The following is a 23,822-nucleotide window of genomic DNA, read 5'->3' on the forward strand; positions in this document are numbered from 1 at the left end:
CTTTCCCATTTTCATCCACAAAAGTGCTCTATTTCAGTGTGGGCTTTGTTCACCCATTGCAGTTGATTTGGTGTTTCTTGGTTTACTTTTGGTGCACATTTCTTAGTAGTGGACGAGTGCTTTGAACTGCTGTAATTGAAAAGTCGTTCATGTTGATGACCAGAAATGTGTGAGAGCTGTGGATTACAGTAAGGGAGAATGGAAATGGGAAATGTAAGGCACCTGCAAGAGTAGGGGCATGTTTCTTTCAGACTCTTTATTTTCCTGAAAATCTGTATTTCTTACGGTTGCATATATTGTTGTTTATTAGGCAGCAATACGGAAAGAACTGAACGAATTTAAAAGCACAGAAATGGAAGTACATGAGGAAAGTCGACAATTTACCAGGTGGGTGAATCCCTCTTCTTCTAAGTGTGAGAAATTAGTATGATGGTAACCCTCTGCTTTTCTGCAAGTTCTCTGCAGTTGAGTCATGATTTGTGTGGATTCCTATCATGAGTCCCCTTGAATATCACCACTGATTCTGTTGGAATTCCTAGGATTGCTGATGCCATCTCTAGCTGATACAGCAGTGCAGGTGACTGCAATGGACTGGTCACCATGTAGAAAAAGATTGTTTGGGGAATCTAAAAAATAATCCTTTGAAAGGACTCATCAGTTCTTACAGATTAAGTTAGTAATCCTCAAGCACACAAAATAAGAGATTTCCTTCTCTGGCAGCACTTTCTTGCTCATTAAAGTATACATTTGTGTAGACGTATTTCCTAAGTGAAAACTAGATGATGTTTTGAACTTCAGAAAAGCTCACCAGTGTCTTGGCAAGTTTTCTAAGGGTCACTTGGGTTCCTGGCATCACTTTCTGGGGAACAAGATAGATTCCCTTGTTGTCACTTCTATTGTGTTAACGTGGATTTGTTTTGTTCTCTGCATTGGATAACACCAAGATGTTGTCTGAAGCATTATTATTTTAAGGAGGTCTGAAGTGTCCAGTTTTTTAGCAGGCTTTCAAATTCGGCAGAATCATTCCTAGGGGGAGGGACGCACTTTCTGTGTGTCATTTTTCACTGGCATGCGTTCATTTTTCTTGGAAGTTACTAAGGCTGAAAATTGCCACCAGCAATCAGAACTGAATGTTAGGGTTGGCCAACATTGTACATGTAGTATTAATGACTTTGTTTCTGAAGAAAATTAACAAATAGAAACAATTGTCTAAGACTGAGTCCCTTTCCTGCTACTGTTTCAACCAAACTCAGGATCTGAGCTAGTGAATGTGAATCACCTAATTAAAGAATGCATCACAAAGAAAATTCATAATGGGTGATGGGTGTTTCATGTATCTGCTGCTTCACTGCTTGATTTCAAAAATTCAGTAATTTCTTTCTCACCAAAATATGGACTTTTAAAAAATAATACTCTTAAAGTCACTTCTGTGTAGATACAACATAAACAAATTAATTTTTAAAAATTCAAACCAGTTTCACAGACAGCAAACCTAAGCCAGAAGATGAACCGGGACACATGGTTTTAATTGAATGTTGCATTCTGACCACTAGAAAATGTCCTTTTCAAACATGGAGATGTATCTTTTCATTTGGCTTCTGGTATTCTTTTCTCTTTAGGTAACAGGTAGTATATCTTTTTCAGAATATATAAAAATACTACTTTTTTAAAAAGAGAGAATAAAAATAGCAGGTATAGAAACCAACCCCCTGCTTACATTGTTGTGTTTCTTGAGTTGCATTGCAATATTGAAGCCTAAGTACAGACAGGCATGATTCATACAAAAATGATTGGGTATTTTTTCATGAGCTTTGAGAACAGACAGATTACAACTGGATTCTTGAAAGCTGAACCAGGAATCTAGTGGAGGGACAACCAGTAAAAAAAGTGAATTATTTTTTCAAGGAGGGCCTTTGAAAATGGAGTAAAGAATAGGCACAGACAAATTGTGATAAATATAGGCAATGGTTCTATAGGGTCCTGAAAGAATTTCAGTGTGAGGGAAATTAGTTTTTTTCTGTTCCTTGTCCATGCTCTTCTGTTTCACTGGTCACGCTGTGGAGTTACTACACAGAGGTCAGAAGAGTAACACTAGAAGAAACTAATTAAGAGCAGAATAACATGCAAATGTTTAAAGTCAATTGTAATTCTGAAAACAAAAAGAGATCCCATTTTCTCTGAGATGTCTCACTAAAAATTATGTGCTTTCTGCTACATAATATTGGATTGATACAACAAAAGTGATTTAAGAATACCATAGACAGAAGTCTCTAGCCAAAGAATTAACTTCTCATACTTTATTTTCAAGATCACTGAGATAATGCAAATCAAAAGGCACTTGCATTGGCACCTGATTAGCACAGGCTATTCTGTGATAGACTTAGAAAACAAGGAAGCTGCTTACTAAACAAAAATAGTTTATAGCATGTAGTTTCCTATATTATTGCAGATTAAACATAGATGATTTAATATTATAATCAGCACTTACAATATATTTGAAATGTTAAATTTTTTTATTAAACTTAGAAAAGAAAGAACAATGGGCTTCATTGTTCATCATTTACTGTAATGACTGTCAATTGACTGGTTTTCTATTCCTAGTAATTTAGACTGACTCTTTCTGTTATTTCATAACAAAATCCAAGAAAATTAGTTTCTAAAAATAGAGAAATCAATACAAGTTTGGGAGGATTAGCAGGTGTTCATGAAGTGCTTCTAATGAAAATGTTATATATAGTCCAGTATATTGTTTTTCTACAAACATACAAACTCCCTATCTTTTTAGCAATCCTCTGTACCTTCATTTAGCAGATGAGCTGCATAGTTGTTAATGTCAGGCTTTGTGCACTCCTCCTTCATTTGAAAATGCATCCCTCTATTGTATTGAATCAACTTAGATGGATAATGTGTGGAACCATTAAGAGAAAATGTGTCAAAAAAACGCTTAGGTAAATCTGTTGTGTAGATGCATCATTAACTATGCCTTTTTCAAGCTGCTGCATCTTTTACTACTTCATGGACAGACACATTTTTAAAGTCATTTAAACAGAAATTTATGTCTGGCAATAGATACATTGAGAACCTGATACTGGTGCCCTCCTTACCCTTTTGCTTGGATTCATTACACTTAACACGATTTAGAATTTCAATTGCTGTAGGTTCCTAACTTATTATAGAAAGGGTTGGTGACACCTTTTGGAACAGCCCATTTCTCTAGCCATCATACAGGCAATCTGGAGTGATGTACATGTCCTACCTAAAAGCCAAAAAAAAAGTGAGGTATATTTGGGCCTTCATGTACTTCAGTTCACTGTTAATAAGAAGAAAGCATCTGAAGGGCTATAAATTTTGTTGCTTATTTAAAAGAAAATACAAAATTTTTGTTAGCCTCATTTTGCACAAGGATCAAAACCCCAGGAATTTAATTTTTATGGTTTAGCAAAGCTTTTCTGATAATAGTTACTGACAGCATCTCCAAATAATGGATGCAATTGTGGCTAAATATTGCCAAACAAAACAGACTGGAGACTGTTCTGTGGCCCTGAGGCCAGCAGGCTTGGCACAGCTTGAATCCATGCAGTTAACCTCTTCCTCTCACCTCAAAACAGGGTGATGTCCCCCCCTACCCAGCCTTCCTGCTGTCCTAAGCCCAACCATGCCCAGGCTGCACCTGAACGCACTGGCTGACCAAAGCAAAACTATAGCAGGTTAATGGTATGGACAGACAGACCAGTACCAGTGCTTGAGCCACACCAAATCTCTGTTTGGTTTTCTAAGCAGAGAGAGATGGACAGCAGGAAATAACAGGTCTGTCCATACTAACACAGATCAGGGAAATCAGGAATAATTGGCCCACAAAAGGAAACACCTATGAGGGCAGGATGAGGATCAGTGTCATCGTCAGTTGAAATAACACAATTCTAAGTTTTTTAATTTATCTTTTCAGGTTTCATCGTCCATAACTGTTTGACCACATCCCATAATTCAAGTAACAATTTTCTTTGGGGAAACCATTGCGTCCTGAAGACCTGAAATTGCACTGGAACTTGACTGAGTATGAGTGTGTGCTACAGCTTACTCTGAGGCTAATGAAGAAAGTAGCCCTTGTCTTTGTCAATGGACAAATGATTAGTCTGGGAGGAGAACCCACAGGAAATGTTTGTCCATGTCCAGACAGTCCACGGTTCTGTGGCCAGCCCACACGGACAAGCCAGTCGACTTCTTTGTCAGAGCTCCACAAGTCAGGAAGTGCTGAAGACAATCGCTGGAGAGCCTGCTGCCAGGATCTCATCGGGCTTCAAAGGGCTGGGACTGAGGGTAACAAAGAGGGAGGGTGTGACAAAAGAACTGAGACCTGGGGGAAAAGAGACTTTGTCAGTCCACAGAGAAAAATGGAATGGATGGGACTGCTCATCAATGCACTTGGCCAGTGGAAAGAATTATTTTTTAAAAAAAAAATGAGAGTGCAACAGTGCATGTAGGTTTTTTAGTGGCTGCAGCCTGTCTTAAAACGATAGAAAGCCATAAGTCCTTGTGTCATCAGTACTTTAGGAAGAACTATCCTTTTCTTCGGTGCCAGTAAATACAGTTGCCAGAAATTAGTCCTAGTATAACTCAACTGTCTTTTTTTAAATCCCAGTGCACAAGCTTCAGGAAAACACATGGAACATTCATACAGAATAAGTAATATATTTTTTTGTTTTTTAATGTTAACATACTCTGGATCCTCAGAAATACATAAACAGGATTTGAAAGACAAATAATGTGACACTATGAATGCAATGAAATGCTTTGTGTTTAGAAACACTCCTTGCTGTCTGTTACTTGCCATTCAAACCAGAGGGATCATTATCTTTGTCATCCAAGGCAGGCAGTGGTGACAACTTTGACATCATGCTAGTGTGAATCCAAAGTCAGAATTTAAATTAGACACAGAAGTCTTTATTGATAGGCCTGAGCAGTGATTACTAATGTAACTTTTTACATTTAAGGACTCTTGCACTGCTTTGAGAAAGAACTCCCAGGTGAATCAGTATGTCTTCAGCTAGTGGTCCTTTAAAAGTAAAAGAAAAATCCTTGGAGTGTCTCCAGCCTGTTTGCCTGTTTATGTTGAGTGTGGAGAATGCTTCTTAGATTCGTAATTTTTTATACTATCTTGTACATGTGAATACAGTACTATTAAAATTAAGTGGTATGGAGTGTGAAAGGCAATACATGGTTTTTCTAAGTTGGCCCAAAGGCCTATTAAAAAGCCTGTGGTGTTGTTTACACTAAGAAATTCTCTGTCTTATATTAGCACTTATTTATCCTTTGAATTAGTGTACACAACATTGGGGGGGTCCAGAATTCACATATGCATACATTTAATGCAGTATTACAATATATTTGCTATTTATCCTTTCTAATGTGTGTACATATTACAATTTATTTTTGTCTTTTATGTGTCCTGTTCAGTTTTTAATTATGAAGTGTAAGTATTTCCTTTTCTGGCAATAAAAGGTCTGTGTAGATGTGATTTTTACCTCAAAACCTGTGATAGATTCTTGTGGAATGTGTTTAGTTTATAAAATTGAAGGTTGTTGTTAGAGATGTCAGCCTAAAGGCAGGAAGGCAGTTTTGTGGCTAAAATTAGATACCCCTCTTCAGAGCTATTTCCAACAAGACCAGGTTTGCATAAATGAGGTGGATTCTTTTAATGAAGAGCACCTCTAGTAACAGGAGAGTGCTTTCCAGCAGCCATCGCTCTCTGTCACTCTATTATTTTTAAAGACATTGGCAAACCTTTTTTAAAAAAGGTAAGATTTAAATGACTGCTAGGATCCATTACACTTTACATTGGTAAAAATCTAATGATGTACAAGCCACAGAATATCAATAAATGAATTTAAAAAGCCATCTACATGCTTGCAGCAAAGAAAAGGAAGCAGCACCTTCCTTTTTTAATGGAATCAATAAGAGCCATTAGGATTCCATTTGCAGAAAACAAGCTTCTGGAAAGCCCATCATATTATAAATATAGAAACACCACTTTGACATCAAGGAAGCAGTGAAAATGTATTCTTTGGCACTAAATCATACAGGGATAAGCAGGGCATTAGAGCTAAGGTTTGTCAGCAATTCTGGTAAAATGCTAATTTTTATTTTTAGAATTTGAAGGGTAAACTTAAAAGTAATGCTAGAATAGTTCTGCTTAAACTTTTTTTTGCTGATGTTGCCAAACTTAGGAATGTGTGTCCAAAATCATATAAAGGTCTACTATGTTGTCTTTGAAGTATAAAACACAGTATTTCACTTCAAAGGAAATGAGTGAAGCAAATAAATAGATCTCAGTGTTGCCTTAATCACGTTGAAACATTTGAAAGCAGCCAAGATACTGAAGGCAGAAAGACAGCTGTTGCACAGGCAGAATAACTCGGACAAAGGTAAGGTGAGACCATAAATATTTTATGTAAGACAGGAGCTCCACCACCATGCCAAGGTACACACAGGTTACACAAGCAAAGTAAAGCTTGTTAAACTTAGGATGAAGTGAAAAAATTGACTTTGCAAGAAGAAATTCCCCTATACTAGGCCTGGACCATGGATGCAAAGTCATGTGCCAACTTTGTTTTAAGAGTAATAACACAAAAATGAAGGTACAACTTCTGGCTTCAGCTTCTTCAAGCTGATGTCATAACGTGTATAGGTGAGGTATCACTTAGCCTTTCACTATCCTCCTGCTGGGGTTGGAGGGTGATTTTTCAAAAGTATTCCTTCCAAGCCATTGCTAGATGCAGAACACTAGCATTGGTAGAGATGCTGAGTTAATTTTTAGTTTCTTACTGTTTTGATAATAACAAGATGCATTGTTTGGCCCACAGTTCAGCTAACTAATTAAACACATTTACATAACTGGACAAAAAAAGTTGACTTTATTGGAACTTATGTAGAAATTTTATGTAGATACTTGCAGAATTAGAACTACAAACTATCCAGTGTATTGTATCCCCACAGAGCTATAGAATTTTATATACTATTTTTATATCCTAAATATCACAGAAAAACAACAGCTGAAAAATGTTGTCCATGCAATAAAAAATAGTGAGTATTTGGTATGTCACCATGTGCAGTGAAGCAAGTTTGCTTTGAGAAGCCTGAAGTCAATTTCTGCTGCCTCTCCTAGTCCTCTGTATTGATAATTCCAAATGTTTTCCAGTTACATCAACAACCCATTGGAATTATTACACCATATACCTGTTATGGTGCTGCATGCCTCCTATAAGGGAAGAATCGGGATGAGCCCTGAGAAATTAATGAGTGAGTAATCCTAGAGTTAAAAATAAAAATATGTTAAACAGGCAAAGAAAAAATAGCACTTTTCATCCAAAGTGTAGTACAGTCCAATTGGCTAAGAGGGATCAGTATGGTAATTTTTATCAAGTTGGACAAATCATTTAAATGTCATCCACAATATATGACAAACCTCACACATGATACCTGTGTTCCACAGAATCAGGTATGTCTACATCCACAGAAAGAGAAAATGAGCAGCTTGAAGTAGTGGTTTCTGAAATGATCTCATTTATAATATTTATCAGTATAATCACACATCACAGCATGTTGCTGTGGGCACAAAAGAACGGATGCTTAATCAAATCCTAATTTCTTCTTCACATAAAAAATTGAAATGGTTCTAGAGTGTCTCATCTCTCTCTTTTTTGGGGTAGTATATATTAGTCTTTATAACTCAAACAGTCTAATTTGTATTTTTTTTAATTGCACTATATATATTGGCTCAACAAGTACCAAAAAAAAAAAAAATTGAACTAAATGCTAATGATTATTTAAGCTAAATACCATTTCAGCTGGTGATGTGAAACATGGTAGGACCAGAAGCAACATCTCTTCAAATTCACTGTAAGTATGAATGGCCATTTGTAGTTCTACAAGACTGCATTTATTTGTTGGGTTTATCATTTACCTACAGTTGTGCATGTCCCTTGCTGTGGTGGACTTTATGAACTTCTGATGTGGTGTGGGGCAGGACAGCCCCACATTTGCTTTGGCCACCCTGAGCACGTCTTACAGAAGCACCACAACTTCAGTGTTGACATGGAAAAACTGTATCAGATGAGCACCCATTTTTTAACTTGAAAGTCAAATGAAAGCTGTGAAACAACGGGATGAAGTATCCCTGATATTACAGAAATTAGACCCCTCCTTCCAGGTGAAATTAGTGCTTGATTTCCTGCAGAGATGCTTAAAACTCAGACCTGTAACTAATAATACTACAGCTAATATAATACATGAGAGAATTTGTTCCAAATGAACAGTTGCTTAACCTGACTATAGACTCAGTTTGAGCCCTGAATTTGTATGATCATAAAGTGCAAGAAGACCCAGCCAGCAACAGACTAAAAAGATCTAATCCAGTCTGGCAGCCTGGGAATCAGCTAAAACTCCCTGTCTGTCTGCAGCTGGCAAGACTTGGATTGAGGGTAGGGAGAGCCACACTGTCACCTGGGTACCTGGCAGAACAGGCCTGTGTGAGCATTGCTGACATCCTAAGCAGAGAGCAGAATATTGGCCCGTGTCTCAATGTCTGTTAATGCTTTAATGATAAAGCAAACCAAGCTAAAAGCCTACATTTGCATGAGACTGTCAGGTACACATGAACTGTGTGTTTAACACTTTTCATGTCCCTGGTTTCAATGATCTTCATGAGTCCTGTGCCATTGCTGTAAACTAAACTAAAAACATACTCAGGGTGAAAAATTAAAAAAATATGGGTAAACTTGCCTCCTGCCTTTAAGATCTTCCACATTTAGTTTCATTATCGTTCCTATCTGTATTCTAAATATACCAAGATAAGTGCAATGCTCACTGATAGGACATAGAGTCTGATGAAAAGTAAAAAATATATTTCGAAAAATTTTATAAGGTTAATACAAAAATATTTTGAAGGTCAAATTAAAAAAAAAAAAAAAAAGAAAAAAAGCAAGTCCCCAGAATAGCTTAAAACTTCTATTTAACAGAAATCTGAAGAGAAAGGGAGAAATGGAGTGAAAATAATATATATGTGCTGTAATGTTCAAACAGGTTTCTATTTATTAACTTCAATAATTAATAAGGTCTTGTTTCACTTTGTGTTCCCATTTTCTTTCAAGATTTTAATGGAAATAAAGCTCATATGAACTAGATACAGCATTTCACCAATATTTTCTAGAAGCTGCATACTGCACTGGATAGAAACAAAGAAAGCAATGGTATTATCTGTATCTTCTTGTTCAAGCATAAATTCTTTATATTAAAAAAATAATCTTGCAATACTATGTCAAATTTAACAATATTTGAACATTGTTATGATATAGTAAAACGTTAAAACGTTGCTTAACATCTCTTCCTTTCACTACTTTGTGTGGTGGTATATTGATTTGTAAACTTGTACAAATTTTGGAATTAAAGAAATACTGTGTTTTGGATTATTATTATTTTAGCTGGTGTGATTTGAAACAAAAATATCAATGGCTTGTGTGAACAGGCATCTGACTGTATCAGCAGCGTGGGGAGGGTCTGGACATGGCACATGCTTAATTGCCTGCAACTGTTTAAATAGCTCTTAAGTTTTGGGGGGGAGGGCAGATTTCCTTAAAAAAAAATAGAATTCCATTTACAACTGCAAATCTGGGGGAGGCACAAGAAGACTGCAGAGCACAGACACTGTTGTACACACAGGAGCTGATAAAGCTGCTAAGTTTGTGTCCCTTCCCCTGGCGTTCTGCGGAACAATAGCTCAAACAAGTAAATCATGGCAACATGGGTGTGCTGTGCTTTGGACCCAGCTGTACCTTAAGCACTTAGAGATCACAAGCCCCTGTTTTTCTGGCAAAGCTGCAGTACACCAGGGTAGGTTCAGCTGTAGGAACCATTGCACACCTGCCTCTTCCAAGCAAGTCTACACAGACACTGTGGAATGAGACTCCAGTAAGGCAGGCTTGATCCCACATCCACACCAGTGCAAGTTGCTAAGCTCCAGGAGGGTCTTCCGAGGGTCCAGTACAGCCAGAAGTTTCTTACTTGCTGAATAGGCTCTAAGGTGGCCACATTCACCTGAAATGGAATTTGCACATTAATTCATTGGAATTAAAATTTTGCATAGAGTGTCACCTATTCATACACACTGTGCCAGTTCTTAGACTTTATTGTTTTGATTAATTTGATGAAAAGTAACTTCCTTTGATTTCATTAAATGTTCCCATTTATAAGTCAAGTAAGGCAAACAAAATTCAAGCCCTGGTTCCCCACTGCCTGTCATGATAAAGAGCTACTGGCAACTACCAAAAAATGTATTTGAAACATTACCAGCTTAGGACTGCTGTCCCTTTAAAATGTACTTTCCACATGTTTCATTACTTTCAAAAGATGGAAGGCTGTGGAGAATCAATACCAATAACTTTTCAGCTTATGCAGGGCAGATTTTATGTAACAATTATAAAGTGAATGCATCTACTTGGCTCACTGTGATCAAATATGGTAACTCTAAAGAGGTCACAGATCTGACACTGCATTTTACACAGGTAAAATATCTGTGATATCTGTGAATGCAAACAGCTGAAATTGTTACAAATTAATGATAGCTGCTTTTTATCTGCAACATAGCGTATATATATATATATATATATATATATATATATATACACACACATATATGCACACAAATATCATCATCTGAAAAACATAAAGAATGTATTTGGGGCGTTATACAGTACATATGTTATGCAAGTGTGCTGCCTAGTTGGAAAGTACTGTAGGATACTCTGCTGTGCACAGTTCCAAGTGCCTCAGAGCAATTGTTTAGCTCTTTCAATTATAGATATATATGAATGAATATATATAAATAGGAAATTTTAAAAATCACCTCAATAAAATTGTCCAGAAAATCTTTACTGAAAATATTTTGTTCTTGAATCTCTAGCATGCACATGAGCACAGAGAGTTAAATTCAGAGAGCCTCCAGAGACCGAATTAAACTCCCTCCTTGTGGAAATGAAATTAAAAAAAGGTTCCTGAAACCTTCCTTTGAATTCTGGCAGTCCTTCAAACACATCTGGTAAATTCCCTGCGTGTGGTATATTCATGGAGAGGTGTGTTCCAAGAGGTGATACTTGGTTTAAAAATACAAAGTTAGGGTGGTAGCTCAATGGTTTAGAGACCTAATCTATGTTTTCAATTTCCCCTTATCAGCAAGAAGTGTTTTTTACCAGTTTCATTCACAGCAGATTTGCAGTGGAAATACATCCTCTGCACAGCTGAGGGCTCAGCCTAGACAGCAGTGCATCTGCCAATCTTTTAACTTTCAAAGTGACTGACAATAACCTTTGTTGTAATTACTTTGCAATAATTTCTTCTTTGCAGGAACTAAGAGAAAAAAAAATGAGCATAAATTTCCTCACACAGAAGGCAAGTTGATTATTATGTTAAGAATATGCTTCCAGCATATTATCTTTTAAGTGGCTGCCTTGACAGTGAGACTGTTTCAATACTGACCACTTTTCCTCTGCAAGCATAAAAGAAGTGGTTAGTGACTTGAGCACTAACCCCCTCAGTCTCTGTAGATGTTCTTTGCTGAGTTCTGTAAGTAGTCTCTGCAAAGAACCCAGTGAGAGAGTGCAGTGGGATGGATGGCCTTGTAAGGCTTGGATGAAATGAGAAGCTTAAACAGAGTATCCGAGACACTCTCTCACACACAGTTCACATGTATGTAATACTAAATATTTAATTTTTTATGTAAATCCGGAGATGACTCGCCCTCAGGTGTCAAAAAAGGAGGCAACGTGGTGGCTATTGTTGGTAATCCTCGATTCAAACTCATTCCCAGATGTACTACTCTTAGTATACATTAGCAATCTTCTGTGATATGGGGAAGAACCTGTTTTAATCTCTGTGTGAACATATAATACATATCCTTCCCCCTAAATACTTAGAAAGTAGCCAGGAAATTCAGGGGAAGGATGTAAATTAAAGACAGAAAACACTGAGATTTAACTGAACAGGTATACTTACCTTACACTTAGAAAACAGGGGACTAACAGCAGAGCTGAGAGCAGAAGTTATTTTTTCCCACATCCAAACTAGTACAATGCTCCTAGACCAGACCTGGGGTGTGCAGAATGACAGCACTGCCACCACCAGATATGGAGGTCACCAGGTTTAAAGGGATTGTGAAGTGTAATCCTGTCACCATGTGTATACACACGCACTTCTGTGGATCCCAGAGGGACATGTCAGGAACTTGGAAGCAACAAGGAGTAATCTAATCTACATCATTACCTCACAAATAAATGCTAAGTACTGTGTTTTCAACAGCTGAGTGATTCTGCTCTTAATTACCTTGTGAAAATCCAGCTCTGCTATTCCAGCTGTCGCTTGGTCGGCAGTACAGACATACGGTAGGGAGGGACTTGTTGCTCTTGGGTGCAGTCATGAAAAATCCATTCGCAGCCTGCAGTCCCGGAGGGGTCATTGCTGATGTCCTTGTGCCATGAGGTGTGTAGCACACCCGCTGACAGTGGCCAAACACCACCGGGCACTTTTTGCAAGAAAGAGGAAAGTCCAGGCTTTGCACAGATATATGCAAGGGTCATCTCAATCATTCGAGTAGAGGAGTTATTTCAATTTGATGGAGTGGATCAGATTAGACTGTGCACTTCTGCAAGAGTGGTGTGATGAAACTTGGTAAAGATTCCAGACTTCAGAAAACAGCCAGAAGAGTGAAAATCTGGGTTCTTTTGGAGCTTTAGTGACACCTACTGAAAACCAATGAAATCCACCCAAATATGACTAAAGCTAATACTTTAAGGTACACGCATATATAAATATTTAGCTGCTTCCATACACACTGATGTGGATGACTTTTTTGAATCTTCAGTGAAACCTCTGCTTAGCCATTACTGTTTTATTTGCCGGCAAACACATGGAAAAAAAACTGCTCTGCTCTTTACACTTTCTTCTGAAAAATAACAAAGTAGGTTTTAAAATATCACCCATACTTCTCTTTTTCTTAGCAAGGAGCCTGTATGTGAGTGCCTGTGTTTGTACACAGCTCCACTACGTGGTGCAGGTAAAACTGATACAACTATAGTGTGATACAGCGGAATGTTTCAGGTTGGAAAGGACCAGAGTGGATCACCTGGTCCAGCCTCCCTGCCCAAGCAGGGCTATCCTAATGCACATGGCACTCCATGTCCAGACCGTTCTTGAGTATTTCCAGTGAGGGAGACGCCACAGCCTCTCTGGACCATCTATTCCACTGCGCCATAACCTGCACAGTAAAGAGGTTGGTCCTTATATTCAGGTGGAACTTCCTGTGCATAAGTTTCTGTTGCCTCTTGTCCCATTGCTGGGCACCCTCAGGCAGAGCCCGGATCCAAACTCTTGACGCGGTCCCGTCAGATACTCATAGACATTGATGAAGCCCCCTTTTAGTCGTCTCTCCTCAGAACAGGCCCAGTTCGCCCAGGTGTTGTTCATCAAAACCAAGAACTCAACTATGGCAAAACACCGTCAGCACCAACACGTGTTATTTCCTCCCGCTCCTCCAGACTCAGCCCCCGCTGCCCGCCCCTCCCCTCAGCGAGCCCCGGCTCGGCCCGGCTGCTGCGCACGCGCGCTGCCCCTTGGCCGCCTGCGCCGCGTTCTGCCATTGGGGCTGCTGGCGGCCCGAACCATTCCTCACCACTTTGAGGGGAGAACTGGAAAAAATGTGTCTCCGACGAGCATCCTGCTTGGGCTCACTGAGCCCCTCTTTTACCAAAATACTATTTCAGTCTGAGCAAAGACTCCTTGTTTTTGTTTTTTAACTGGAAAACGAAACCTTACAAACGTGGCCTGACTGGCCGCCTATCTCCTTCCCCCCGTTGGTTACTGGTCTGTTCCAAGATGGAGGGCACGGCTCGGGGGCGCTGAGGCCTGGCCCGCGTGGGAGCGAGTGGGGTTCGGGACACCGGGAGCGGCGGGGGGACAGCGCCATGGTGAGTGTGCCGGGCTCTGTACTCGGAATTGCCAGGGGAACAAGGCAGGTTAGAGCAATAGAGTCACCCCCCAGGTTGCCTGTATCGGCTGTAGCGCGTTTTGTTAGGCAAGTAAAGCCGGAAACCTTGCTGTAAGTGCTTTTCCAGGTCAGACGTGGTAACTCGTAGGAATGGCTTCCAGGCAGTTGAGAATACTTGGTGGGTTTGTTATTGAGAAGGAATGTGTATTTCCGTGTTAGAGCTGTGCCTGGGCAGCGCTGCTGCGGATGGCCCTCATGTCTGATGCTGAACTGCTGCTGCAGGAGCAGCCGTCTAAAGAGCTCTCACGAAGCAAGATGTGTCTAGATGAATTTCCTTATATCAGTTTCCCGCGTTTCTGTGATCAAGTGTGTTGCGGAATTCCTTTATAGGGTGTATGTTAAGCTGTATGTGCTGTTACCAGATATTTACTGTTCGATGTATTGCCCTTTTGCAGGTGAATAAGTGCGTTTGCTGTTAAAACATATTAAATGTCTGTCGTGTGTGGGGGGAGATGAGTTAAGCTCCCACTGGCCTCTCTATGCTTTATCTACAAGCATATGTTTATAAGGCGTTTTCTTAAAATGAATGCAGCAGCACACTACAGAGAAAAGGTTCTCTTTAGGTGCATTTAATATTTCGTTTATTGTTAATGGTTAACCATATTTCCTTTTGCAGCCTCACAAGAAGAAAAAACCCTTCATAGAGAAGAAGAAAGCAGTAACATTTCACTTAGTGCACCGAAGTCAGAGGGATCCTCTTGCTGCTGATGATACTGCACCCCAAAGAGTTCTGCTGCCCACGCAGAAAGTAAATACTCACTTTTAATACTGAGGTTCATTCAGATAAGAAACACCATGGAGGAAAACAGTTGGTATGCAATTCAAAAACATAGCCAGAGAGAAGGTAGTTTTTAGTTCAGCTTATTAAAAAAAAGGGATGTTGTAGGGAGTTTTATAGTTGTGTGTTTGTGCCTGATGGTTGAAGGATGATTTAACTGGCATTAGAAGCGTAAATGTATTTGAAAAACAGAAACAAAACTTGGCTGACTCACTGTGATAAAACAGGCATTGTTGGTTATATTGCTGATGGAAAGGTCCTGCTCAGGCAGCACCCAGACAGGGAACCAGCTGATTACAACATTCTAATTAGCTGTGAATTAGGGTGAGGAGTGGAGAGAGGACTACAAGGACTTCAATATTCAGACACTCTCAGTAGATTTGTTGCTTTTCTTTTTGCTAGTAAGTTTTGAATGGACTTGAATAACTAAATGCATTCCTTTTGATTATTCTCTTCTCCCCCTGCTTCCTAGGGGCATGAGGAGCAAAGAAGGGAAGAGCAGCGCAAGTATGGTGTCTTCTTTGATGATGACTATGACTATTTGCAGCACCTCAAAGAAGCCTCTGGTCCCTCTGAGCTTGTCCCATCTGTGCGTGGACAGCAAAGCAGAATTGTCATCACAAGTGAGGGGCACATAGAAGATGAAATTCAGAGAATTTCAGTAAGTAGTATTTTTTTCTAATGGTAATACTGTTCTTTGGAGCATTAACATCCTCTAGACACATTAATTGTGTGTGTGTGTGTGTGTATATATGTGTGTGTTTATTTATAAGTGTCCTTTTGACCCACAACCAGACTTTCCTACAAGTAAACCCAGAAGCTGACAAGGCAGAGTTTACTGATGATGAACATTATTTTGCTAGCACAGTGTTACAACACATACCCGTGACAAACTTTTCTCTACAGACATGGCTTGCAAAGGTGTTTGTTTGAACAAGTCATGTGTTTTTCTGGGGTGGGTGGTTTTTTTTTAGGTTTTTCTAGAACTTTTGATTGCTCTGAGAATTATCAGTGTGCCAGGCTGTATTATCAGCACACCATGTTTTTAAAGGGGAATGTGATAGAAACCTGATGGAGTAAAAACAAACTTTTCAATTGCTGGCATTACTTGTAGAAGTTCATGATGCTGGATCACATTGGAATGGAAAAGCAGTAAATGCTTTGAAGCACTAAAGTATGCCATTGCCAGTCACTTATAGCTGAGGCTGTTTGATTTAACAAAATACTGTAATTTTTACTCAGAACCAATAGTCTTGGTCAGAAGTACCTTTCAGGTACAGCTTGGTGATACTACATAAGGTTTAAAGTTAGGTTAGATATGCATGCTGTGAAGCTTTTGAAAAGCCCTTCAGTAAAGGGGTGATTTCAAATGTGTCTTAGTGTTCTCCAAAACAAACAAACAAAAAATTTAAAATTTCAGTGTGCCCTAAACCAGGACACTGCTGCATAACCATACTCTAAAAGGTTTCAGAGATGCAAAAAATACTGTCTCTATACCTGGTGAATACTGACATGAGAATTGATGCTGCCAGTCCTTTTAAGTAGCTGTCATTGTATAACTCTGAAAATTTGCTGCAGATAACGTAGCACTTGTTGGAGCGTTTAAGTAGCGCTCACAGGGTTTCTTTTAGTCACAGGAGTGTCTGCATGATTTTGTTAACGTGAGCTCAAATAAGAAACTGAGAACAAGTACATTGTGATCATGTTTCTCTGTTTCTTTTTCTAAGGCTCCATCCATTAAGTTGCCTTCCTCGGTATTTGCCACAGAGTTTGAAGAGGATGTGGGCTTGTTAAATAAAGCTGCTCCTGTTTCAGGTATTTTCCGCCTTTTTGTGATGTGAGTTGCCATCTAGGAAATAGATGGTAATTGAGGCTGCTCTTGTGATGTCATATTTTATTTTTTTTTGGCTTAGAACAGGCTCAGTAGCAGACATAAGGAATTATCTGTGAGACCCATGTTTCAACTTGAGACTTAAATCTGTTATTCACTAATAAGAGTTATTTAGCTTTGCTTGAAAAGAGTGAATCCATGAGCTTTTACTATTGTGTAGCTAATAAAAACTAATAGCAGGGAAAAACTGTAGATAATACTATTAATTTATTATTCTGTCTGTTTGAATCTGAGTCAGGAACTGGATTTTCACTCAGTTTCTTTTCAAATGCTGCATAGTGTTTACATTCCTTCATTAGTTTTATTTCAGTGTTACAGGTTGTAAGTAGGTTTTTGTTATGTATCTGTGTTTGCACTGGGCATTGTCTCCACAGCTATCTCCATATTTCATAGCAGTAAGGAATTGTAGCAGTTCTCTCTGTCCTGACAGAAGGATGCTAAAGGCAATTCTGTTAATTGCATCAGAGAAACATTTTCTAATGTTTCTACTGTAATTGTAGAGAATTTTGTAATAGAGGGAATTTTAGGGTTGGAGCTAATGCTGGTAGTTGATCATGTGGTACTTTAACCTGGATATTTTTTCTTTTACAATATTCTGTATTAAAATACATTTATGGAAGCTTCAGACCTCTGGGAAATGTATTTTTCTGAGTGATAAAAATAGACAAGAGATTGGTAACATGTCCTGGCTTCTATCAAATCTACAAATATTCTTGAGGAATTTTGTGATTCTTTGATTTAAGCTTTCATAACTGCAAATTAACAGCCCGGTTGGATTACTTTTTATCCAGGAAAGTAGCTTTATTATGTCAGAGAAATGTAAATATTTGTTTTGTTTTTTCAACTTTCTAGGACCACGGCTAGATTTTGATCCAGATATTGTTGCAGCACTTGATGATGATTTTGACTTTGACAATCCAGAAAATATCCTGGAAGATGATTTTGTTCTACAAGCAAATAAACCTCAGAAGCGGTAGATAGAGCTTTGTTGAAATACTTGCCATATGTAAATAGGAGAGGCACTATTTGCTGTTGAATGTGGTGGTGTAGGAAGCCACAATGGTTTCAGATTTCAAATGGAATACTTTGGTGTGTTGAAAGAAGTATTATTTTGTGTTATTTGGGTGGTAGCTTGCAAAGTCAAATTTCTTATGTTATCCAAGAGATGGGTTTCATTTGTTACTCTGAACTCATGGATTATAGGCAATGTTTGGAATAATAGTGTTCTGGAACTGTTTTAAACATTGTCATCTATTACATGTAAAAGACATCAGTAATAGTATTGGTGAAGACTAATGGCTGTTTCTAAAACCTTTGCAAAAGCTTCATGTGATACCCCACTGTATTTTATCTGCTTAGGTTTTGGCATCATTCTCACCATTTCATGAACATTCAGAAATTTTGCTTGCTTTCATAGTCAAGAATGCAGCTGGTTTTTTTCTGCTTTGACATGTCAGCTGAATATAAAAATAACTTCAGTGTCAGTGCACAGCTGCATCATCCAGCCAGCAATGCTTTCAGCTCTCAGACAAAAGTCTCGCTCAAGATTAAAATCTGTTACTGCCAAATTGTTTCAGATAACCCAGCATAGGTCAGAGCTATGTAAAGGTCCATGTATGACTCTAAAACTGTTTTATACTTCTGTTCAGGGGACCAGGTGCTGAGGATGAGGATGAATGGGAAGATATGGAAGATGATAGTGATGAAAAGGATAGCTGCAGTACTGATAAAGACTATGATTCAGAAGGTCCTTTGTCAGATGATGAGGTTAATGGACCAACAAAGGAATTCCTTTTTATGCAAGAGGAAACCAGGAGTCGTTTCACCGAATATTCTATGTCATCTTCAGTAATAAGACGAAATGAGCAGTTAACCCTGTTGGATGACAGATTTGAGAAGGTGAGGCAGCTCAAGAGTGTAACTGTCTTTGTGTATTCTTCATTTCATCAGGCAGTGTCCTGTATACCTGTGCTGATTTTACTGCTTTTAGGAGTCAGGGCATCAAGCTGCTGCTCTTTGCATGTGTTTAATACTGGGCACATTTAGAGGCTTGTGTCACCTAGGTTATAGTGTTAATTGCTATTGAAAGGCCTAGCACTGATGGAGGTAAACGAAATTACTCCAATGACGATATGAGCATTCATAATTAGTGTTAACACTTTTGTCTGAGAGGCTCAGTTCAACACAGCAAACCATTTACAGGTCCCTGGTGAAGTATAAATTCATGAAGTGATGTCAGAGTGGTGGAAATAGGGGGTGTAACTTTTGTTCTGAGCAGTGACAGACTTCTTAAGGCATAGATTGAAATAATGCATCAGAATAAAAGATGTTTTCTAGGAGCTGATTTATGTATTATTATAACTTTGTGAGTCCAATGTGGAAAGAATACTAACAGTAAGGAGGAAATCCTACTGCAGATGTTTGGCAGTTCAGCAAATCAGAGGAGAGAGGAAAAAGAGGGAAATATAAAGAAATGTGTGACTCTTCTTTGAGCTATCAAGAAGTTGCATAACAAATGTGGTCTAATTGCAGATATCCACTTCTTTATTTTAGTTTTATGAACAATTTGATGAAGATGAGATTGGAGCCTTAGATAACGTGGAGTTAGAAGGCTACATTAACACAGACAATGCTCGGTTGCAGGAAGTCCTGGATGATTACTACAAAGAGAAAGCAAAGAAGTATGTATTCCCAGAAGTAGTGCTTCACATAAGTAGTTCTGTAATCCTCTGTTTATATGAAAATTTTGGGTGTGTTGTTTCAAGTTCATGTACTCAAAGATTGCATCCCGCAATAAATGCATCTGCATATGAGTATTATCCATTTGTATGATAAAATTAAGTGGAGGAATTTTGTTGATTTGAGTAGGTTATGCTCCTTTTGTATAACTGTTGAACATAATGTAAGCAGTATCTATTAGAGGCATTCATTCTCTTGAAAAGTAGAAATACTTCTTTTGTTGACTGTGTCTTTGTTCTAATGTTTTTAGTTTATTTTGAGGAGGCTTACATAAGGAAACTTAATTTTTGCTGAAAATTTCATTGGAAATGGCTTTCTTGGGTCTGGGGCTTTTCTTAAGGGAGTCTGGGATTATATAATTTTTTCAAGAAGAGATAAACTGCATTTATATCTTCTCTGAACTTTTTCAAAGTTGTGTGAAAATGGATGCTCTTGAACCTGATGAAGATTTGGACTCTCCTGCTAATGAAGAAAGTGAGGACGAAAAGGAAGAAATAGTAACTGTAGTTATTGAGGAGTCAAAAGAAAAGTGGGATTGTGAATCCATTTTGAGTAAGTATTTTGGAGTTTGCTTATTTGTTCTTAGGATTTCAAAGTAAATGATAGATGATTTCAGAACTTTCCTGACAGTGCTTCAGGTAAAATGGTTTATTCTCTTGAGCACAACAGGAGGAATTTACAAAACCTAAGTAGCAGTACAATTCATAATTTCTATTTGCAAGCCTTTCTTGAGTACTTTCTTTTTTCTTTGTGACTTAGGTACCTATTCAAACTTGTATAATCACCCAACACTTATTAAGGAGCCATCAAAGGTAAAATTCATAAACTTTCTCTGATGAATAACACTGGGCAAACTTGAGATAAATGTCTGTGTTTTCTCAATGGGTATCTGTTTCAAAGACAGGGAGCAGAAATGAGAGTTGGGCAGGGTTCTGATATTATTTCTTCACTAAGGAAGAATTTGGATATATTTTTTTCTTATTAAAAGGAAAACTGAGTCAATTCAAAATTTCTCCAATAGGTAGGGAGAAACAGAGCAAGGAATTTCCTTTGTTGTTGTTTGTGAGACACATTTGTGTAACCTGTGTCTTCCAGCCACATATTTGTTCAGGTTTACTTTCCTGTGGTCTGAAACAATTTATTCTACTTCTTTGGTCTTCCATGTCTTCCCCATTATTAGAGCACAGCTCGATATCCCCAAATTTGAAATGGAACCTTTTTCTTGCAAGCTTATAAGGGAATATTATGTAACTATTTAAGTTCTTTATTTTTTCAGTAATGGTGAAATAAAAATGTATTACTTGTTCTGGAAGGCCAGGTTTTTGTCACAGATGTTTTGATTTCTTACTTTGGGATTAATGTGTGTTTTTGTGAGGGAGTTAAATAGTATGAGGAGACTTAACATTTATTACTGTTAAATCTGGATCTGAAGTTTTTACACTGATAAGGCAGTGCCATGTGCACTTTTTGGAAGGAAAGCTAGGGGCCACTAATTCATATGCACTCTCTATTTTAGCCCAAGCCAATAAAAATTTCTCAGAAGACTGGAATTCCCCTACACATCTTGCCTCAGAGAGGTCTCACTGCTAAGCAGGTGGAACGCATGCAAATGATAAATGGCAGTGACCTGCCAAAAGCATCGACACAGCCTCGTTCCAAAGCTGAAAGCAAAGAGGATCGCAAAGCCAGAAAACAGGCAATAAAAGAGGAGCGAAAGGTATGCCTGACTGCAAATAAAACCTTGCAAAGCATTTTATATTACCTGAATTCTGTCTTACAAACTTTGTTTGAAGCTCACTTGTCATGTCTGAAGGTAATGGGAAAAATTTGTTGGTCTCAAAGGACTAATTATTGCTTCTTTGCAAAAAAAAAAAATCATCTACTGGAAAGAAAGTTATCATCATACTTTTGGCTTACTGGTTTCTAGTATCAAAACTTGGGGTCTTTTACTGTGGCTGCTACTGTAGATACAGCTTCTGAAGGAGTATCAGATTTCTTTACAACTTAGAGTAGCAAAGGAAATAGTTGCAATGTCTCAGATCACACAAAGTGAAAAGTATCTGAAAGAAATGTGGAAAATCCTAATTGGCCACAATGAAATCCTAGCTGTCTTATTTAGGAACAGAAATTGCCAGCGTATTAGGAACTTCAACTAACCAAAGATGTTTATCCTGTTGGTACACATACTAATTTGACTACTAATAATTAGTGCCATAAATAATATTTTTGGCCAGATTGCTCTTTTCATGATTTAGAAGTTATTGGAATGGTTTGATTTTGCATGTTAGTATCTATTTTCTAAATTTCTCATTAATCCTATGTACAGGAACGCAGAATGGAGAAGAAAGCCAACAAGCTGGCCTTCAAACAGGAGAAGACAAGACAAGAGAAAGAGTTGCTCAATCTGAAACAAAATGTGCAAGGTCTGAAGCTGTCCTGATGAAACTGTGGAGACAACCCTAATTTTTCATTTATATTGAGAAAGGAACTGCTGCCTCACACTTCTGCCAGTCCTGCTCAAAGGGGGATTGTTCAAATCTCACTGTAACAAGATCCTGTAACTTGTCACTTTTTCTGAAGTGAAATTCTATATAAAATAACATATTGGTGATATCTATTCTGTCATGAGTGACATGGCAACTGCTGCACACTTTCATTACAGTAGAAATGTATTAAAATTATGAATATTTTTCTTACAAGTTATCACTGAACAGAGTTATATATATATTTGTTGAATGCATTCAACAAATCAGCAAAATCCTACAGATTTGATCTGATTAGATTCTTCTATTAAATTATTTCAGTTTACAAAACAGTATTTTCATTTATGTCTTCTCTCTCTTACACTGATGGTTGAATATAGTTCCTTGCTATGATAGAGTTTTGTAAGTCAAGGAGTTTACACCCACTCCTTGGTCCTTATTTTTGGGTAGGTTATTTATTGTTTTGGTACTATGATGGAAGCCTTTTGTAAATAAAGGTGTCTGGAAAGCTGTTTTGTAGCTAGACGTCCCTGTTACCTAACATGAGTTTTACATTTCCTGACAAATAAAATCCGTCACAAGGAGTGTTGTAGTTACAGCACTCAGTGACTGATAATGTTGCCATTGGAATTGGCTTTGCTGGATGTGAGCAGTGTGAGTGTGAGCAGGATGGCAAACAAACAGCAGATACTTGGATAAATAGTTTGTGTTTGCAGATGGTCACTGTTGGTGTTTCTGGAATACTCTTCCTCAGGTCTTGTGTTAAATTTGGTTTAATTGGAATACAAACTTAGTACCCACTACTGCTGTTGTAAAAACTTTCTAAAGGTGAGCTGAGGGCCAAAATCTGTAGGTTTGGGGTGAACTTAAATATTTATACCATGAACATGAGTTATTTTGATTGTGACTGGTCCATAATGTGAATGAAATGTATAGGATTTGTACTCAGTCCTGAATCCTTCTGTATTCATAAAAAAACCCTCGGGTTTATGTCTGTATGTTACAGACAGAGAAATCTGCCTTTATGTGAAAAGTTAGCCTTTTTACTGGAAGGGACATGTAACAAACACATCAGTGGAGTGGCTTGACTGCTAGTGGATTCAAAGCATCTTCAATATTCCTTCAATAGTTTTGTGAATAGTAGATGGAGACAAGCTAACAGGGACTGATGGGGTCTTTTAATGTATGGAAACAATTCAAAATACCTGTTTCTATTGGAAGAAGGCTTTTATGATACATTTTAATTGGTAAAGTAACAATTTTGCAGGGGGAAATAAAGAGGCATTTGAATCTGCACCTCTTGTCACTGCTCAGAAAGCTAAAGTATCACTTCAGTATACACATCTAGATTGAGCCTTCATTTTTACTATTGTCTGTTAACAGAATCAATAGAAACTGTAAGATTAGAAAAAGTTTCAGGATTTTCCTTTAGCTGATACCTGTACTAGTTTTCATGTGTTTGACAAGCTTCAGCTGTGCCTGCCTGTGTCATAATTGCCAATTGTGTAATCACTGATTCTATGGTAACTGGAATACTGACCACTCGGTACTCCTGACAACAAAACAGAAAAGGAAATCTGAGTAGCAATTCTGTTGAGATGAGTCAGACACCAGGAAATAAGTTCAATGGAACAAGTAAGTAACAGATTCTGTTCAGTGCTTTGGGGTGGAATATGATTTTGTGGTTTACCAAAAAGGACAATCTTATACTAAAGCCAGTGCACATGTTCTTTGCTAGATTTTTCATTACTGATTCAGTGATACTGTGCTTATACCTAAAGTCCTTTAAAATTAAAAAAAAAATAAAGAAATAAACCCTTGAGGGGATGAGAACAGAATAAA

At 38.0% G+C, this 23,822-nt stretch overlaps 2 protein-coding genes and 1 long non-coding RNA gene across 5 annotated transcripts in view; 2 read left to right on the top strand and 1 right to left on the bottom strand.

Moving 5' to 3' along the window:
* PHACTR2 (phosphatase and actin regulator 2) overlaps positions 1-6,341 on the top strand; it is a 130,363-nt gene extending 124,022 nt beyond the window's left edge. For all 3 annotated transcript variants that reach the window (XM_015622382.2, XM_015622384.2, XM_015622383.2), the window contains 2 exons: positions 311-387; positions 3,947-6,341. In XM_015622382.2, coding sequence (XP_015477868.1) covers positions 311-387; positions 3,947-3,962 — 93 coding nt within the window. In that variant the 3' untranslated portion in view covers positions 3,963-6,341. The remainder of the gene's footprint in view (positions 1-310; positions 388-3,946) is intronic.
* A 2,723-nt stretch (positions 6,342-9,064) lies between these two features.
* Positions 9,065-13,584, bottom strand: LOC107202095. The gene is made up of 2 exons (XR_001520558.3): positions 12,370-13,584; positions 9,065-10,089 (listed from the first exon to the last, which is right to left on the bottom strand). It is a non-coding gene; the product is annotated as an uncharacterized LOC107202095 (long non-coding RNA).
* Positions 13,585-13,728: 144 nt separating this feature from the next.
* On the top strand, positions 13,729-22,492 carry LTV1 (LTV1 ribosome biogenesis factor). The gene is made up of 11 exons (XM_015622737.2): positions 13,729-14,009; positions 14,706-14,837; positions 15,340-15,528; positions 16,595-16,682; positions 17,611-17,731; positions 18,408-18,657; positions 19,312-19,439; positions 19,910-20,049; positions 20,257-20,309; positions 21,014-21,214; positions 21,824-22,492. The coding sequence occupies exons 1-11, from the start codon at positions 14,007-14,009 to the stop codon at positions 21,935-21,937; spliced, it is 1,419 nt and encodes a 472-aa protein (XP_015478223.1). The 5' UTR covers positions 13,729-14,006; the 3' UTR covers positions 21,938-22,492.
* The last annotated feature ends 1,330 nt before the right edge of the window (positions 22,493-23,822 follow it).

This window comes from Parus major, chromosome 3 (assembly GCF_001522545.3).
Source record: "Parus major isolate Abel chromosome 3, Parus_major1.1, whole genome shotgun sequence".
In the NCBI taxonomy this organism is placed as follows: Eukaryota; Metazoa; Chordata; class Aves; order Passeriformes; family Paridae; genus Parus; species Parus major.